Source organism: Diospyros lotus, chromosome 13 (assembly GCF_014633365.1).
Source record: "Diospyros lotus cultivar Yz01 chromosome 13, ASM1463336v1, whole genome shotgun sequence".
Classification (NCBI taxonomy): Eukaryota; Viridiplantae; Streptophyta; class Magnoliopsida; order Ericales; family Ebenaceae; genus Diospyros; species Diospyros lotus.
Window position 1 is genome coordinate 5,713,105 of NC_068350.1, and position 21,268 is coordinate 5,734,372.

Below are 21,268 nucleotides of genomic sequence, written 5' to 3' on the forward strand. Positions count from 1 at the left end.
AATACTGTGTCAATTGGATTATAATTGGTCCACTCCACTGATGCTAATTAATTATTAATTCTGTTATGGCAGATCTGTAGATTCTGGCAACCACTATATCCCATCTGAACCCGGTCCTGTGGGTTTAAGACATTCGTTTATATATTGTTAGATTAATACACATCAAATTAGTGAGCTCGGCAGGAAAGTCACTTGATGCGTCCCATTTAAGTGCAAATTAAAACACATATCAATTTTTGACATTGGGAGAGGATTAGTGATCAGTAATAATAATAAATATACACTCATTAGAACTTAGAAAAATAATAAAAATTCACCAAATTGGACCAATGTCAAATTCGGCAGGAAAGTCACTTGGCCAATTTCAGAACTACCGATTTAAATCACATTTGTATTCAAATTGTTATGAAAAGAAAAAAATTCATTTGCTAACAAAAGAGAGAATAATTTTAAAAATATAATCATTCTAATATGTTGCATTCACAATTCTGAGTCCACTTAGCAACAAAAACAAACATATTACACAAGACAAGCACTCCAGAAGATTGTGGGAGATATGTTGCTTTCTGCAGATTTTGGAGGGAGAGGGGGAGACTTTAGACGGGGCCAAATTAGTTAATTTATCCTTACCTGTAACCCAATCCGTAAAGGCCCATCTATACTGTGCCCGGAGAGTCATGGTTAATTTGGGCTCACTTCTAATCTAACTGATTTGTTGAACCATTGGGTATCAAATCAAATTGGAATCCTCTTCCATTCCATGTTGTTTTTATTTTATTTTATTTTTTTTGTGTCAATAACTAACTGATTTGTTTGTATGACGCCAAGATTTGATAATTGTAAAAATTAGGATTAAATTGCAATGATAGTAATGAAGATTACTAAATCAAGTTGCAGAGTCAAGGAGTACTAAAATCCGAAGAAAATGTATCTTTTATTTCGTTTTTTAAGTTGGGACAGCGAGACAAGCAGAAGAAGAGGGGCTCAATGAAACATAAATTTTGATTTCATAATACAATACAATTTTTAATTTTGATTTCATAAATTTTGTTTTCAATGGCCGTTGAGGGTCTACATCGTACACAGACACACCACAGAAGTATGTTCGTTCGAAAAGATCACGAAGGAAGGAGTCACCAAAGTCAACTTTGCACTCGGAATTGCCTTTCTGGCCCTCCAGAATTTTCCATTTTCCAAAGGAAGGAGTCACCAAAGTCAAGTTTGCTCTCAAAATCATTATTTTAAAAACAGGATCGGACCGGCCAGTTGGACCAGTTTAATCGAGAATCGGTGATCTATTCGGTCCGATTTAACATAAAAAGTCAAATCTCCTTTAACCCAGTCAAAATCCGATCGGACCAGTGAATTGGGAATCGGGTTGACCCTGATTTTTTTCACCCTCACACTTATTTTTAAATTTTTAATTCTTAATTAATTTTTTAATAACATATATAACAATTATATATAAAATATTAGTTAATAATAGTATTTCTCATAATAATATATAAAATATTAATATTTCAAATATATATTTAATATATATATTATTTAATTATAAAATATGTATATGACATCATCCAGTCGAACCATTTCAATCTAATCGGTCGGACTAACTAATCCATAATTCAATTAATAGGTTGATTCACTCTTCGATCCAATTTTTAAAACATTGCTCAAAATACAATTCCCAAGGTTTGACTATCTTACAGGGGGGGGGGGGGGCCTCCGCCGCCCCTCTCACTCTCTGCTCAGGGAACCAAAACAACAATATATAGATATATATATATATATATAGACACACACACGCACGTGTGAGAGCATAATCCCATAATTTATAATTACAAAATACCATCGGAACATCACAAAAAAATATATTATGAATTTTATATAATAATAATTTTTTATTTATATTAATTTTATTTTTAAATACAATCATGAAAGCCATCATAAAAAAATTTACTTAAAATCCCTAAAATCTTAGGGCTGACCGTAATCTGGCCCTGGTTGGGTGTATACGTAATCCAAGTGAGCCTCTGCAACCATTCTCCTCATGCAATCTTCATCTTTTTCATTGCATTCCTCCCGTCCCATTTGCTGTTTCAAGATCAATTACCCAAAATGAAAGAGAAACCACCAGAGCCCTTTAATTAATTACTTATTGAGGATAAGTAATTAATTAATTAAAGAGGAAAATATTTAAAGGTGGAGGATTCTCTTACAGTAAACGAGTCATCTTCTTGTGTATTGATGGATGAATCTGCATGAGTGATCCCAATCCCATTAATCTTCACCTGCTTCCCCACTGAAAATAGCATATGAGAGCTTACTCTCATCATCTCAGTTAAGATCTTCACAATGAACACTCAGAAGGAGGAGGACAAGCCTCGGTAATAAGAATAAAGAAAATTATATACAAATACGACCTTATTGTACTAATTAATAGACGGAGAAGTAGAAAGGAAGGAATTTGGCATACCTTGATGGGGTGGCAAGAGGCGAGCAGATGCTACTGAGTGGAGGGAAAAGAGGAGTAAAACAGTAAGAATCGCTTGATGAGATATTTGCTTCATGGCCTGAGAGAGAGAGAGAGAGAGAGAGAGAGATTGTGGATGGAAGATCTCAGGAAGCTAGGAGGCTTAGGGGCCTGATTCTATAAATAAGAGTCGTCAAAGCTTCAGAACACTCCGGGTGGGTCCTACGTACCAACTGTTGGATTTTGGATTTTGGATTTTCTCCACAATCCCACGTTGGATGGGCAGTGGATTTTGCATACCTTGATGGGCGCTGCAATCAATTTACGGATACCAATGACAAACTCTTCACTACACTGGTGAGTCTGGTCCCCATTTGTAGCCATTAATATAGCTTTAAATAATGTAAAGTTAGGGAAAGAGCCATTGGTGAGTCCCACTTCAAACATGTGCTCAATTATTTTTGTTTATCCGAAGTCTATGTTCTCCGTAATGTAATGCTTTATTTTAACACTATATACCTTTGCTAAATTTGTATATAAAAAAGTTAGTATTCAGATAATGTTATACTTCAATTTAATAGTATTTGATATGTCAATCAAGATAACTGTATTTTTGTTCATGTAATTATTCGTCCTTATGAGAAAGCAAAGTGTTTTGTATGTCAGCTAACATTTTGATTTTTACTTGCATTTCCATGTTTGTGAAAACTCCTGTCTTATCTATTATATGCTAAAGAATATACATACTTTTTTATAATTCAAGTTCCGAGCTTCGTCCAACTAATCTTGAGAATGGGTGGCCTTTTTCTTGATTCACTTGTCGAATAAATTCAGATACGATCATAATTTATACACACACAAATCAAGACATTCAATTCACATACCTACATGAGGCAAATGCCACCATTAAGATTTAATCCTTAATATTCTCTGTAAAATTTCACATACTTTATCGTTGACTTATACCTGTAAAGACTGCTAAAGAACATTCTTAAATCAATAAAGTGATCGGTTGTGAAATAACAATAATATTTTTCAAGGATTCGTATTAAACCTAGAAGTTTTATGTTGTTTTCTTTGTATATATTAACTTAAAAATAAAAAATTATTAGTAATATATTATAGTTACAACCTTATAATAATATTTTATCTAAATATTAAACAAAGGTAACGGCTCCCCATTTTCAGTAGGCTAGCCTGGTCGCTGGTCTTGGAGCATGCAATTCTGAAGGATCGTGGTTCGTGTCATAAAATAGTCTGCTTTGTTAAGTTTAAGGTATTAAGATATTAAAAAGGGCCTTAAAAAAAAGTACAGTAAATTCTACTAGAACCAATAGCTTAAGGTCAGTAATCAGCGGTGGATTTAAGCCAATTTACAAATATAAATTGGGGTAATAAAGTAAATAATATAAAATAATCAAAGACAAAATTCTCTGTGAGATGACGGTGCTTATGCGACTCATGGTGCTCGTGTTATTAATTATATAAGAGAAAATAAATTACAGATTAGGTCTTTGGTCTTTATACATGGTGAGGATCGAACTCATAACCCATTAAATTAACATTGATATATTATTTATCTGACTAATTGATTTATATTTTGAGAATAATAAAATTTTATCTTAATTAATAATAATGTGGAAGCAGTATATATATAGAAAGTGAGAAAACATTTGATGGAAAAAGGGGGCAAAAACAGTATGAGCCCCTACTTTGAGTTTACTTTTCTCTTGTCGTTTTCACTTTTACCTCAAGGGGAGAGTGAAATGAGGCCAGGATCATGGAACTATGATTGTATATTATGGCAGAAACGACGCTAAACAGACTCTTGTTTAGTTAGTTGGACTTTGGCGAGGGACTGAGTGAGAAACAGTTCTCATTCCTCCGTCCTCTCCACTTACTTAGTTACTTACTTACTACTCCTACTACTCCTACTAGTCCTACTGCAACTTATTTTCACATTCTCAATTAGTCATCCTCATTCTGCACCACCAAGTACATTATCATACGAAAAAACAAGCTCTCTCTCTCTCTTTCTCTCCCACAATGCAGCAGCAAAGGAGCTGCATTTTCTTCATCTTCCTTGTCATCTCTTCCTCTCCCCCTTCCATGGCAATGCTCAACCTCACTCTCCCTGGCCAGCATCCCCACCCTGAAGCCGTCGTCCAAGATGTCCACAGGTGTGCCAGAAACACAGAAAAAGCACAGAAAAAGCCCAACACCTGGCTCTCTTCTTCTTCTTCTAGATCTGTTTTTTGCTTTCTTTCAGAATGTGGGTTTCTTTCTTGCTTTCTTTATGGTTGATTTCGGAATGCGGTTAGTCGTTTTTGTTTCGGATTCCTAAGGGTGCGTTTGATACAGGAGAAATTTTAACATTTTTGGGAATATTAGGTTGGAAATCTATATTCTCATGTTTAGTATAACTTTTTTATAAAAAGAATCCTGAAAAAATAGAATTGTTGAAAATGATTCTTAAACAATTTTCCCACAAAAAAATTTTTAAAAGGGGGTTGAGAATCCAAGTTTTCCATGGACTTGGGAATATTTTTAACAAATAAAAAAACTAAAACACCACTTACCCTTTTATAACCCCATACAAACATATTATATATATTATATATATAATATATTTATATATTATATATATAATATATTTATATATTATATATTAAATATAAAAATATATTATAATATATTTATATTATTTATTATAAAATATTATATATATTAAAGTAAATATTCATACAAACATATATATTATTATGTATATATATACATACACATATATATACATAATGTGTAAAAAAATAACATTTTTTTTATTTTCTAAAGATATTGTGGGTTCTAATATTTTATATAGTAGAAGAAATTTATCATTTTTAAATAAAAAATTAAATAAGGGTAATTTTGAAAAAAGAATATGAATTCCTAAAAATGTTATATTTAAACCAAACATAGGAATATAAAATTCTCATAAAAGAATACTCAACATTTCAGAGAATGTTTAAATCTATCCAAATATAGAATTACATAAATCTTGGAAATAAAAGATTTTTAAGAACATTCCTAAAAATCATAAATCCTAGAAATTTAAAAATTTCTCTCATACTAAACGCCCATTAATGTTCAGATTTTGTAGAGTTTGAAAATCTGCTGCTGTTGTTTTGTTTGGTGAAAAAATAAACAAGGGGGCATCTGCATTTTGATCCCATCGGGATGTTTTGATTTTGTTTTATTTTATAAATAATAAATAATAAATTCTTCGGTGACGGCCATTGGCATTGGCCAATGCACTTTAATTGAAGGTCTCGAGTTGAGCATCCAATGGCATGTCTTTTCTGCTTTTCTCCTTTTTCTTTTCTTCCTCCCTTTTCATTTACACAATTGACTAACCCACCCCACCCAATGGCCAATGCAAGTTAATATTACTAAAACCATACTATATTTTTATAATTCTTATTGAGTAACAAAAATTAATAATTTTTAATTTTTAATAAAACTTTTCATATAGTTAATTATATTTTCTTCATATTAAAAACTCTTTAACAAAATAGGATAAGGATTTCCCCCAAATACCCAAAATAAAAATTTTATCAAAATCCATCTGTATTACGTACAGACACAATTTTTACATGAATAAAATTAAAAGTCTTCTTAAGACTCATAACTTTAGATAGAGAAATGCTATATATTTACATGAAATTTAGACATTTATTATATATTCCGTTTGGTTATATATTAGATAAAATTATAACTACAAATAATACCTTGGAATGATCATTTTACATAATTTTCGGTGCTCACGTTCTTAATTATGTCAGGAGAGATAAATTATAGGTTAAGTCTTTGATTTTTGTATAGAATAAGAATCAAACTCGCAACTCCCTTAAATTGACACAGAATCTGACTCCTCGACTTATAGCGAAGGTTACAAATAATATCTTTTACTTTTAGAAAACCAGTGACTTGCAAATAGAACTCTAATTCTTAGAGTGTAACACACAATGTACCCACCAGAATTCAGGGCATATCCGTGAGAAGTGTTAGAAACAAACAAATGTTAGTAATGAATATGACATTTACAAACGCAATAATAAATACATACGTAGTTATGCAGACGAGTGAACGTGTCGCTGTCAAGAAGACAAATGCTATCGTACACTGATGCCAACCAGTCAACCCTCTGCCCGACGGGGAACCCCATCGACGACTGCTGGCGGTGCGACACCAGCTGGCAGCTGAACCGGCAGCGCCTGGCCGACTGCGGCATCGGCTTCGGCCAGTACGCCCTGGGAGGCAAGGGCGGCCGCTACTACGTCGTCTCCGACTCCTCCGACCACGACGCCGTGAACCTCCGCCCTCGCACCCTCCGCTGCGCCGTCATCCAAATATGTTTTAAATGAGTTGGAAAATAACTATGTATTTGAGATATCATTTGATTGCATATAAGGTGTTTAGATATTATCTCGAAAAACGAGTCTTTATGTATTTATGTATTAAAACTTTTAAAGATATGATCTAATGATATAAATTCTTATGTTATAAAGTGAATGTATCATATCAAGTTTCGATTATTGCTTTCACATTTATATTGATATACTGGGGCTTTCTCTTTGAAATATGATTTTTGAGGTTTAAGAAATGTATAAAGAAAAGAGAATATGTATTTATATGATAGGCCCCAACATAGTGACGCCTTTTGGAAGGATGAGATGTTACAACATCACTTTTTTTCAGATAAATTTAATAAATATAGTAGAAAATACTTTTGTTCAAAATATTTTTCATATCTAACTTTCTTCAATTTATATATTAATTAAGAAATATTATCTAATAAGATAAACATTATCTATAATAAATAAACATTATCTATAAATTAAAGTACGAAGATAGACTTAGAATTACTCTTGCACTATTACAAATAAATAGGTCCTTATTTTAGAAAATATACATCTTTGATACTAGAATGAATATTGCTCTCGGACCTTCAACATTTTTAATGTCTAATTTAAATATCTAAGTGTTTGCATAAAAATTTTTCAGTGTCCTCGAACTATTTTTTTTTTCTTGTAGAGTCGATCAGTTTGACAATGTCGTTTCTAATCAAATAAATTTATTATTATATCTTGATAAAAATATTTTATATTATTATTGTGTGTCATTTAAGACTCATCCGCTGGGAGGGTGAACTGTCTGCCACCCAAAGAAATATGCAAAGAGAAATTCTATTGGCAACCCGCGAAATTACTCAATATAACCCGTTGTTTTAATTCCTCAACTACCCTTCATTAAAAAGCCTTTATTACCCTTACCTAACTACTTTTTTTCAACTACTTTCTTAACTCTTCGCAACCCAATCTCTCATCACTTTCATTAAATTTTTACGAACGTTTCTGATTTTAAGTTTCGCAGCCCCATCACCGATCACTTTCACTAAACATTTGCGAAGGTTTCTGATTCTAATCACTTATAGCGATTACCTTCTTCTTGTTTCTGTTAATTTTAACTTTTCTCTATGGATGATTATATCCAAAAATTGATGAGATGGAAAGAGTTTTATGGAGAAGATGATGAGCACCAGATCGTGCATAATGAGCAGGTGGACTACAATGAATCACACCAGCAGCACGTCTACAATGAATCACACCAGCAGCACGTCAATATTCTGGTAATGTATTTTAGATTGATGCATGATGCTGAGAATCACTACATGAATGGCTAACTGATGCTGAGAATTACTACATGAATGGCGGCTAAGCTTCCGACACATTACAGTCGGGGATACCCAGGTTCCCTGACTGTAACTTTTCGGGGAACCCGAGCTTCCCCGACGCATTCCAGTCGAGCATACATAGCTTCCCCGACCAGTCAGGGAAGTTGGGTATGCCCGACTGGAATACGTCGGGAAAGCTCGGGTTCCCCGAAGAGTTACAGTCGGGGAAGCTCGGCTTCCCCGACTCTTAGCCGTCGGGAACCCTTGGGTTCCCCGACTCGAGAGAGTAGGGAACCAGAATGTTCCCCGACAGCTGCGAGTCGGGGAACCCGAGGGTTCCCGACTCGTTACAGTCGAGAAACCTCGGGTTCCCCGACTCGCAGCTGTCGGGGAACGCTTGGGTTCCCGACTCGTTACAATCGGGAACCTAAGCGTTCCCCGACAGATGCGAGTCGGGGAACGCTTGGATTCCCGACTGTAACGAGTCGGTAACCCGAGGGTTCCCGAACCCGAGGGTGATCTTTGTTTTTTTTCGAATGGCCCGAAACCGATTTCATTATCCATTTTGTTATTTTTAATTCATATATTTTTATTCATATTTTGGTTAAAGCACAACCCATTTTTAATTTATGTATCCTATTTTTGTTTTGATAATAGGGATTTGATCATCAAAATTTAGAGAATTTTGAGAATGAGAATGGCGTATCGTTTGATGCTAGTCAAACTTTTGTTACGAATCAGATTTTCAGTAATAGGGAAACACTGATCGAATGGGTTAAGACAGTTGGAAAAGAAAATAGAATGGTTATTGTTATAAAGGGTTCTGAATCTGGTGGTATAGGAAGAAAACCTAGAGTTCGTCTTGCTTGTGAACGGAGTGGAAAGTATAAATCATCAAAAAAAGGAGATGAGACAATAGGAGAAACAAATCGTAGGATGACAGGTTCTAAAAAGTGTGGTTGTCCATTTGAGTTACTTGGTGTTAAATTGTCAAATGAATACTGGATATTGAAAGTTGTATGTGGATTGCACAATCATTTACCAGCAGCTCAACTTGAGAGTCATTCATATGCTGGCCGACTTACAGAGAAAGAGAAACAAATTATGATAACAATGTCTAACAATCTTGTGAAGCCAAGAAATATTTTAATGACGTTAAAGGCAGAAGATAAAAAAAATGTGAGTACCATCAAAACTATATATAATGCACGGCAAAGATATAGAGTCATGGATAAAGGTGGTCGATCACAAATACAACAGTTGATGAAAAAATTGAAAGATTGTAATTATGTGGAGTGGCATAGAAGTGATACATTATCAGATTGTATCACAGACTTATTTTGGGCTCATCCGATGGCTATAGAGTTATTTAAAACATTTCCCCATGTGTTAATAATGGACTGTACATACAAAACTAATAGATATAAGTATCCACTGCTAGAGATCGTTGGTGTGACGTCAACTGAGCTAACTTTTTCTATTGCTTTCGCATTTATGGATCATGAATATGAGGATAATTACACATGGGCAATGGAGAAATTAAAGAGTCTAATAACTCACAATACATGTCCAGGAGTAATTGTAACTGATAGAGAATTGGGATTAATGAATGCAATACAAAAAGTGTTTCCAACCACGAGCACCTTGTTGTGTAGGTGGCATATATCAAAAAATGTGCTCGCCAAATGTAAGAAATTATTTGATAGAAAGGAGACATGGGAGAAATTTATGTTAAGTTGGAACCTGGTTGTTTTTGCGTCGACTGAGGATGAATATGAACGTCGTCTGTATGAGTTAACACTTGAGTACTATGCATATGAGGGCGCACTTAATTATCTGAGAAATACATGGTTGAATGATTATAAAGAAAAATTTGTTGCAGCATGGACAAATAGAATAATGCATTTTGGCAACGTTACTACGAACAGGGCTGAGAGTGCACATGCAAAGTTGAAGAGACATCTTGGATCTTCTCAAGGTGACTTAGAGTCATCATGGACAATTATCAACAGTCTTATTGAGTTACAACATGTAGAGATTAAGGGGTCGTTTGAAAAAAGTTTAATGTTGGTGCAACATAACTTCAAGCCAGCAATTTTTAGAGAATTGCGAGGTGTTATATCGAGAAGTGCATTGAATATGGTACTAATGCAGTCGCAACTTGCTTATAAAATTGGGATAGACAAAGTTTCATGTGGATGTGTGATTAGAAGCACATATGGTTTACCTTGTGCACATGAAATTGCAGAGTTCATGGTACAAGGACGGCCAATTCCTTTGTCAACTGTGCATCCTCATTGGACAAGGTTGCAGTTAGTGCAGTCAGCTTATGATGGTGTGTCATCGCAGGTAACGATTGAGCTAGAAATAGAGAGTATATATAAAATGTTTTATTCAGAACCGGAGCCAGGGAAACAAGTATTAAAGCAAAAGTTGAGAGAAATAGTTAATCCAGATACAACTTCACTACAACCACCAACCATGAAAGTTAGGACGAAGGGTAGGCCAACATCGAAGAAGAAAATTCAGATTGATACATCCACCAAACGTGATCCGTCCTTATTTAAAATAGTTCAATCTAGTCAAGACAGTAGATCCCTAGCAACATGGATATCCAAGAGAAACACCAACCGACTCAAGGGGTATGATGATTGTTTCCCACCACAAATACAACCGTTCTTGCATAATATTGTTAATGTAGAATCAGATGGACATTGTGGATTTCGCGCGATAGCAGGGTTACTTGGTATGAGTGAGCACAATTGGAGAGATATTCGTTTTAGTCTGATAGGAGAGTTGCAATCTTTTCGTGCGATGTATACGCAAATATATGGATCAGAAATGCGTGTGGATGAGTTACTACATATATTATATTGCTTTGATAACATTGCACCGTGCGAGCATTGGATGACTTTACCTGACATGGGCCATTTAGTTGCTTCAAAATACAATGTCGTATTGGTGCATTTGTCACGGATCCAGTGTCTTACATATCTTCCACTTAGATCGATCCCTCCTCCAGCAGTACAACACAGGATGATTACTATAGGATTTGTGAATGATTGTCATTTTGTGCAGGTATTCTTACTTATTTTGGTATTTATTTATTTATATTGTGGATTTCATACGTTTGTTTTAATAATAATTTTTGTTGCATATGTCATTTATCAGGTATTCCTTAAGCCAAGGTCACCAATTCCTCCCGTCGCACTGAATTGGTACAGATTTCGATGTGATAATGCACGTGATTGGGAAACGCCATACATATCCAGAATTCAAGCATTTTTATCTCTAGTAGGTCAAGATGTGGCAACACAGGAAGTTTTTGACTTATCTGACACATGATTCTTACTCTTAGATTGTGTTTCCAAATACGGCTTAAGGCGATGATGATTTTTCGGGCAAGTTTAATTTTCATAGGCTTCAGCCCGTGATTGAAACATTAACTCATATCACCACTTATTGGCAGCCCAATTTGAAGTCCATAAGCCTATTTACTATCTCTTTAGAGGAGAAATGGGCATAAGTCCATTTGCTCAAGAGATGGAGAAGCCTAGCCCATTACGTATGATAGCCATCATTTCGGCCGAGAGAGGAGGACAGTTGGGCGATTCAGGGCTGGGTTTCGTTGGGCTTAGTGGTCTTATTTTTGGAGTTACTTAAGTGGTGATTTGTTATTCATATCTGAGCCTTTCTATACTTTATATATATTTTCGCATTTTATTTTGTGAATTATATTGCACTAATATCTTGTTTTATATATTTCCTATTCACAAACCTATTTCACAAAGATATATTTGATTTAATTGACCCATAATTAAAGTTTATGATATAAAGGAGTCTGATGTAAATAAGTTTATAATATCTTATTTTATAGATCACTTATATCACATATAAGTATTTAAAATAAGTTTTGTTAGTAACAATAAAATTACTTTTCGAGTTATAGAAATAATTTTTAAATAAACTAAGAAAATTAAATCCAAACAGAAAAGGGTTGGCACCATTTATATCTTAGCGACATATCCGAACCTCATCATAAGTAGTCAAATAGATAAGACTCTACTCACTATAGCAAATACAAATAGTCTCATATTACAAAAAAAAATTAATCTCTATCAGTCCTTTTTCTTGTCTCTTGAGGGGGGCTTGGGGCTGGATGATGTGGATCTGAACTCGTAGGTGGTGGATTTATATTTACTGCCGGAGGTGATGTAACCACCGTCGGTGTTCGTACCATACTAGAAGGTGCTTCGCGAAATACTGTATATGCATGAGACCCAGTAGAAGAAGACCCAGTACGAATAGTCAAAATATCATATACCTGAAGACATGCCCGTCTCCACGCATCTACATCTTGAGTGGATCCACCTGATATGACTTGCCTAAGAGGAGATAGTGATGCCATGATGCGCTACAAGACAATTATTTTAAATATAAAAAACTAAACATAATATATTTAAAAAAATTACAATTACAAAATTAATCTTACCACATCAGCAAGAGTCACTCTATCATGATCACCTCTGTCAAACCTGGATCTATTTGTAGGATTTTGTATGACTCGATGTGTAATGCGATGATACCATGCCAAGTAGTCTTCACTGCACTCCCATGGCACTAGGGCAAGTCCACCCCGACGGTGTGCTGGCAATAAGTGAAAATCCCAGCAAGACCAACTATCATTGATAAAATCATAAATTACCTTATATGTTGTCGTAGCTCTACCCCGCTTGGCTTCAATAGGAGATAATGGAGGTGGAGGTATATTCTGCCTATGCCCAAATTGTCGCAGAACCCTCTCCGGATGATATGGCTCAATCACGCCTCCACACTTAAGACATCCGGAGAAGAACGCAATCTCATGGAATGGGTGTTGTGCACGATGCCTCCTATATGGTGTCCATATGACCTGCACATGTTTTAGAATTTCAATGATGAGCAATATTAAGTTGCAAAATATAATGTGTGAACAGAATACCTGATCTTCAATTAAGTCATCAAGTCGCTCTCGCAAAGATTGCAAAGAATCGTACTCACGAACAGGAAGCCAGCGATGAGCCCTAGGCAGCTCGTCAGTATATGATAAATTATGTTTACTTCTAGTCAATGGAAAATGTTCGTATATCCAAGCCTGTATACATTTAATGTAAATAATTGTTAAGATATATGGAAAGACATAGTAAAAATATGCACAAAATAATAAAATTTAAATTATTACCTCAAGTAATGTTAAATATCCACAGATTCCCTTGACATCTCTTCTACTCGCGATACCTAGCTGCCTATATAAATATGCCAAACAAGCACCCCCCCATGCATACGTACCAGATATACTCAGGTCTTCCAACAATGCAAGATAGGAAATCGAAATCATGCTACCACTCTTATCCACAAATAATGTACAACCTAATAAAAATAACAAATATGCCCTACTAGCATTGTACATCTCTTCATCTGGAGCTGAATTTGGTACGTTCATAAATGTTCTTCTCAGCCAATCTAATTTCACATACGGTCCCCGAGTCTCAGCTATTTGGCCTGCTGCTTCTACTACTGAGACCCCAAGTAAACGACAAAGTAAATTCTGAGCTTCATTACCTGTCAAATGAGGGACTGATACAGGGCTGCCAGCAACTGGTATCTTCAGAATAGTGGCAACGTCATCTAACGTAAGTGTCATCTCACCAAATGGTAGATGAAATGTGTTAGTCTCAGGTTGCCATCTCTCTGAAAAGGCTGACACAACTGTAGGATTCACAAATCGATACGTGGATTCTATCAAAGGTGCCAACTGAGATCTTACAACAATATCATAAATACGTTGCTGATTTGCCAATGGCCAATCAGGAATTCTTTGTCCATGGCTATTACACTTTAATACACCTCTTTCCTATTACATAAAAATAATAAAATAATTACTAACATTATAATAATTATTTTAAATGTAAAATTATTTTTATAATCACTTACCTCTCCAGCCCATATGCTAACAGCAACATGATTTTTAAAACTCTTTAAAATGGATGGATCTTCAGGGCCTCCCAAAAATAGTTCGGTAGTATCGTCCGGAGCACTAGTAGATGGCTGCTCCGGAGCACTAGTAGATGGCTGCTCTGGAGGACTAGGAGGTGATGAGTCCAAAGTACCTGGCTGCTCAGAAATGTGCGCCTCTGAAATAGATGTATCAGCCACAGAATGACCATCATGGCCCTCTACCCTCCTCCTCCTCCTTGTGGAAGCTGTCGGACGCTGACGAGCTCCCTCTACTCCTCCTCCTCGAGTACGTGCCATACCTATAAATGAATGTACCATATTAGTCATTTTTAAAATAATAGTAATCTACTACAAAATTAATTTAATTCATATAAGAATGTTATATGAAATGTCTAAATGCATTATGACAAATAAAATTGTTTATAATAAAATTAATAATAATTAGATTTATTAGAAAGGTGAACTGTAAAATTATAATTAATATAAAAAATAACATGTGAGATTAATATGAAATCAATCATATTTTAAAAAAAATTCAAATGGCACAAAACTAAAAAAATAAATATATAATTATACATTTATTAATAAATTTGGTTCCGGTTTCTCCAACCCGGAATTGCGGGTTCGAGAACCGGAATGGGTTCGGACCCCCGCACCGCGAGGTGCGGGGGATTGAGATGCCTCCGCACCGCGAGGTGCGGAGGTCTCAGAGACCCCCGCACCTCGCGGTGCGGGGGTTTCAGAACCCTCATCCCCCACCTTAGCGGCGACGATGGCAGCCGCCATGGCCGCCTTCATCAGCCGCGATGGTGCCACCATCGCGGCTGATGAAGGCGGCCATGGCGGCTGCCATCGTCGCCGGTGGGGGAGGGGGGTTCTGAAACCCCCGCACCTCACGGTGCGGAGGTCCGCGACTGACGATGGCGGCCATGGCGGCTGCCATCGTCGCCGCCAGGAAGGGGGTTTCTAAAACCCCCGCACCTCGCGGTGCGGAGGTTCGTGGTGATGATGGCGGCCATGGTGGCTGCCATCGCGGTCGATGGTGATGCCGCCATGTGCGATTATTGAAGAAATTAAACATTGAACAGAAGGCGTACCTGATTTATCAGTCCGATTTCTTCTTCCTCGCGGCCGAAGATTGCTAGGGTTTGTTTGAGAAATTGTGTGGCTGGTGTGGCTGTGTTAGGGTATATTTGAGAATTTATGGGTTGTAAATAGTAATTCTCGTGGTTGCAAAGAGTAAAAATAAAAATTCAGTCCAACGGGTTATATTGAGTAATTTGGCGGGTTCCCAATAGAATTTCCCATATGCAAATTTTGTCACAATACTTTGACATTAATAATAAACCATAAGGAAAACTTATATTAAAGGACATGACAACAACTAATAAAAATTAAGGTATATTTGATTGGAAAAAGATAGAAAAAAATATTTTTTAATTTTGTAAAAAACAATTCCCACTTCTATCTAATTGTAATTTTTTTATAGAAATTGGTCAAAACATACTTTAATATATTGTATCATGAAATTTTTTTATAAAAAATATTAAGCAATTAAACATACAAAGATGACAAAGTTTTCTTGAAAAATAATTAGGATCAAACACACCCAAGTGTAAGGGAATAGAATTCAAACGTGCCATCCATTATGAACATGTTGATCCGAAGAACATATTTAGTCCAAACGTGGATGATCAATAAGATAAATAAGACGGTTGGTTTCTTAATTAATTATTTATATTTTATAATAAAATAGTTTTTATATTTTAATTTATCTTATAATAATTATTAAATTTCTTTATCTGGTTATAATTTAGTTTCTTTTCAAAAATTTCGTTGAACTCCATACACAAATTACAACGTTTTAAATACATAAAATAAAAAATAAAAATAAAACTAATTTGTATGTGGACATATATATAAAATTTGTAATAAAGTTTTTGTAGGTGAAAAGAAGAATTTCTTTCATTTTTGTAAGAATTTTATGAGAAATTTAAAAAAATAATAATTTGGAAGAAAATTTAACAATTCTGAAAAAAAAAAAGAATTTAATAATAGGTTCTTTCCCTGTTAGATTGTAGTAATAGTTACTAATAATTTTAATAATTTATCTTTAAAATTATTATAAAGATAAATTAAAATAAAAAATTAATTTATTATAAAATATAAATTTTGAGAACGCATATGCCCTTAATAAATATTAAGAAATTGATCACTAAGGTAATGTTTGTTAACTAAGATATGAATCAAAAAAAGTGAGATTTAAAAAATATTATAGACAAAAGTACTTTATATTACATTTGTTAAATTTATCTAGTGAACCTTATAAAAGAAGTCATGTGATTTTTTATTTGAATTTTTTCAGGTAAATTTATTTTTTCTCTCTCTATATAAATTTATCTTGATCTTTACAAATAAGAAAAAATGATTTATGTGTCCTTGAATCTATTTTAAAATAGTTAACAAATAATTTATTAAAAATTTTAAAAAACTTCTCAATCTTATCTTGATTATTCTATATCTTATTTCAAAAGATATTTTAATATTTCTTAATATAATTTTATTTTACTTATTTTAACAAATGCAACCTAAATAGTGAATTTGCAGGAGATTAACTTAGAGTTAGGCGGGTGTCATTCTCCATTAAAGTATATAAAGGAATATATAATGCTATAGAATAAGGGTTGATATTATATATAAATGATCGATGTGCGTGATTATTGGTTTGATGGTGTGTATCCCAATAAAATAACGTTATTTGGATATTTAGAACTATTATAGACAATCGGATTAGTTTCACGCCATTATATATAAACAGCCACGTACAGAGTAACTTTCAAGAGGTTGATTGATGGTAAATCCAAGTGGCATTTTTATTGGGCCTAGTGGCACTTCAACAGTTCGGAACATAAGTTTAATTATAACCACATTAATTAGTCACAAAATTTAATTTGTGGTAGAATACATTATTATAATTTTTTTTCTTAATTACTTTTCGTACAAATTTCGATTTTTTTGTTCCACATATCCAAAACCAACTTAATTTAACTTTCTTCATCAGTTGTTTACACTCACGTTTCACAATGTAAACAGCTAACTTTCTAACATTCTAAGACATATTCGAAGGAAAGTTCTAGAACTATCTAATAAACTTCCCTATTCGAAGGAAAATTCTAGAACTATCCTATAAACTTCCCTTTTAACTACAGTACGTAGCAACTACTCACCTCAATTCTATTTCGTCCCATAATTCTATCGCTAACATCATTCGCTCAACATGAATAGAACTTTCTTGACTGATTATATCTATGATCGATACAGAGACAAGAGCAGTACTGTATATGAAAGCACTAACTTGTAACTTCATTAGCCACTTACTCAATTTATGATCCCATCGACTCTATTTGGTCCACAATCAGAGATTTTCCCGTTTTCCATCATCTTTCCCACCAGCCAAACACTAACATAAATGCAAGCACTCGGCACGGGCTTCCTTTAAAAGCATCGATCGAACTCAAAATTATTTCTCTTCCATATACATAAATAAGTAATACTGCTTAAAGTAGAGAAGCTGTGTAATGATCAGGAAGATTAATTTCCTGATCTTGTCTTGGCTGCTACTGCTTGTGACAACAGACTTGGTTTGCAGTGGGAAGATGCCTCCGTTGGTTGATGATCTCAAACCCAACTCGGGGGTGGCGGCGCCCGGCAACACAGCCGCCGGTGGGCAGCCTGATAGGGACGACAACGGTCACCATGCCATTCCGTTGCCCGATTGGGATCGCCAACATCAACCGGCACCAATTTCCAGCGGCCACAGTTGATCGGCTAGCTACGTACTACCATAGTAGTATTGCAGATTAATTAATTTCCGAGCTCGTAAATGGACTTTGCATGCATGGCAGAGTTATAGATACAATCATGCATATATATATGTATATATATGTATGTACGTATTAATCTATGGACTGTCACCTGTGTGTAACTTGTTTGAAGTTTTCTGGGAAGTCTTAGGTTCTATATATATATATATATATATATGTAAAGAGGTCTAGCAAGCTTGGCCTCTGTGTGCTGATTCAATTCAAAGTTGGAAGTTCTGAAGAAAAACAAGTTATATAATTAAATCTAAATCGACTTTTACTCTTTCTAGGAAAGGAAAGCCAGAAATATTACAGATCTAGCTAACCGGGCTTTTAAACAGATATACCCGAAATAATAAAACTGGATTTATCAAAAAAATTAAGTTTACAAACTCAACAATAGATGGGGTTAAGAAACCGAGTTGCCCTTCATTATGAACATATTGATCGGATAGTTGTTAATTAGTCCTAACATGGCTGATTAACAAGCATAAAAGGGCGAATACATATATACACCTCCGTACTTAAATAAAAAGAGTATCATGATATCTTAAATTTTTAAAAGTCCTATTAGACACAAGTATTTCAAAAAAATAAAACTATTAAATACCTTAACAAAGCAAGTGAGAACATGTACTAGTAGGAGTGTGAAGTATGGCCATTATTGTAGTGGATTTATATATATAGGTGTATATATATATATAATTAATTGATCAGAGCAACAGTGAGCTTAATTGATTGGAGCAATAGTAGATTTATAGAATTGATCAGAGCAATGATGATTGATTCATTGCAACAACGAATGGTTGTTTGAAACAATGACGATAACCAAACAATGACGGGCTCAATGACTAGCAAAACTAGTTCGATGACAGACTGACAAATTCCAATATTCTAGTACAAGAACGACGACAAGCTTGACGAATGTGAGAATGATGGCAAGGACAATGGAGGGAATGACGAGCAAGAATAGTTGGCTAGACAATTTATAGAGAAAAATAATAAAAAAAAACTTAAAACCCTTGTACGTGCATTTTATTTTCATCATTTTTTCTAATTATTGTTCATTGAGATACTTAATAATTTTATTTTCTTAAAATACAAATATTTAACAAAACATTTTGAAAGTTTAAAGTATTATAGTACTTTTTTTAAAAACTGTAAGAGGACATAAAAATAGAGATCACGCTACAATTTATTATTATTATTTTTATATAAAAAATACATTGTGGTGTGGGAGGTCTCTCGATCGGCTGCAATATTTATAGCAATTAGTGGACGGATCATCGCTGTGAGAATGGGGAGGCTTCTTGAGAGCTTCTTGGATTCGACCTACCTCTCATGTATGAACGCAGGCAGGGCCCCAAACCAAAGAATGCTGATATCAGCTACTGTTTCCGTATAGAACTTTTGCCCCTAAATTATTGAGCTCAGACATACGTTCTTGGATCATTACACTTATTCCCCCCTGAATTAGGTGAAATTACACGTGAGACGCCTTTGCTTCTTGAAATTACAAAGACTTCCCTGTTGTTAACAAATCTCGTGCATTGACTATTTTGTCCTCAACTTTTACACACACGCTCTTTTCCCTCTCCGTCCCACTCGTCAATACCGTACCGTTCCGTTCCGACCAGAACAGTTGGAAGGTCTCGATCTTTTATCAAACCCCGAATCACCGTGTTTTTATTCCACAACGACTAGTTTTTAGGACATTTCGGTCCGTACCAGTCGAAATTAGCCGAAATGCAATTGTGGAAACTTATTATAAAGAGTTAAAAGCGTGGCTGGCTGGATATAGAAGAGAGTTCCGGCAAATATACTGGGACAGTCTTGGGACGGGGGATCGCCGCAGAGATGAACTTTTTAATTCCGGCCGAGATTAACGGCTAATTTCTAGTGACGCGTGGCGGCTCTCCGGCTAAAGATGAACTTTTTAATTTTATCAATTAGACAGTTAGGCATCCAAGCCACGGTTATAGAATTGAAATTTAAATAAAAAAAATTACACGTCTCAATTAGTGAATTGAAAATAACCGTAAAGTATATGGTCTCATCTTTCGGGATTTAAGTTTACAAATTTCAATTAATGCCATTACTACTCCCAAAAAGAAACTTTACTGTTTGACTTGAAAAAGATACTTCAATACTAAGTTAGTAAATTATAGGATCGTGATATTTGTACGGATCGAATGACGGACCTGATGATTGAATTAGATTTCATCGATGCTAAAGTCCGATCATCAAGCCGTCGTGGATGGGAGAAGTCTCATCAGTTTCAAACATGAATGAAGCCTGATCGGGCTTTATTGGCGTCATGAACAAGGGAAGCTCATCTTTCATCCGGGATGAAGCCCAATCGAAAGCGATAATGACGAGGTGATGAGATGGTGCAACGACGGTCGGTGTGAGGGGCTGCAGCGAGGTGACAACATGATGCAACGACGATCGTGTGAGGTATTACAGTAAGGGTTGCGCGAAATGCTGCAGCGGAATGATGAAAGAATGCATCGACAATCAACGAGGCGAAATGAGATGGCAATAAGGCGAGATGGAACATGCTGAAGGTGGCTATGGCAAGTATGATAAATCTATAAATTAAGTGAGGATATTTTTATTATTTAATATCTTCAATTAACGTTATTGAGGCAAAGTAGCAGTTTCCTAAATTATAACTTAATGGTTTAACCTTGACACGGCAAGAAAAAGTTGGAGACCACTTTTAAAAAATTCATTCAATAAAGGTGGTCTGCCACTAGTTTGTATATATGCATACAAAATAAGTCAATGTCAGCAAAACATATAAAGTCTCACGTAAGTCTTTCTCTTTTAATTAATTAAAAGAAATTTTGATTTCATCCATGATATCATCTCTATTGGTCAATAAAATCTCCTAAAAAGACAAATTTCGCCCCTGTAATGATGCTAACATGTTCGATGGACATCTAATTCCTAAGATATAATACTCCTTTAAAAAATTAATACAACACAATATTAATTTTATCGGGCGAAACTAAATTTAAACGTACTCTTCCTAGCAGGAGAGAAGGTGTTAGAATCTCGCGCATTTAAAAGTAATGGAGAATTATTGCAGTAAAAAAATATATTAGAGAAAAAATAAATAAAATCAATTAACTTGAACTGATTCTATATATAGAAAAAATAAAATTTAGAGAGTCCTATTTATAGTTTTTAAATGTTCAATCATGAGATGTCATTGTT

General features: G+C 34.8%; 3 protein-coding genes across 3 annotated transcripts; 2 read left to right on the forward strand and 1 right to left on the reverse strand.

The window, feature by feature from the left end:
* Positions 1-1,821: 1,821 nt before the first annotated feature.
* Positions 1,822-2,627, reverse strand: LOC127789277 (phytosulfokines 2-like). Its single transcript, XM_052318145.1, has 3 exons — positions 2,477-2,627; positions 2,220-2,302; positions 1,822-2,094 (listed from the first exon to the last, which is right to left on the reverse strand). The coding sequence occupies exons 1-3, from the start codon at positions 2,568-2,570 to the stop codon at positions 1,978-1,980; spliced, it is 294 nt and encodes a 97-aa protein (XP_052174105.1). The 5' UTR covers positions 2,571-2,627; the 3' UTR covers positions 1,822-1,977.
* A 1,775-nt stretch (positions 2,628-4,402) lies between these two features.
* On the forward strand, positions 4,403-6,876 carry LOC127788785 (probable pectate lyase 12). Its single transcript, XM_052317396.1, has 2 exons — positions 4,403-4,653; positions 6,591-6,876. Exons 1-2 carry the CDS (start codon positions 4,520-4,522, stop codon positions 6,874-6,876), a joined length of 420 nt encoding a protein of 139 aa, XP_052173356.1. The 5' UTR covers positions 4,403-4,519.
* A 3,209-nt stretch (positions 6,877-10,085) lies between these two features.
* Positions 10,086-11,531, forward strand: LOC127788790 (uncharacterized). The gene is made up of 2 exons (XM_052317404.1): positions 10,086-11,264; positions 11,358-11,531. The coding sequence occupies exons 1-2, from the start codon at positions 10,086-10,088 to the stop codon at positions 11,529-11,531; spliced, it is 1,353 nt and encodes a 450-aa protein (XP_052173364.1).
* The last annotated feature ends 9,737 nt before the right edge of the window (positions 11,532-21,268 follow it).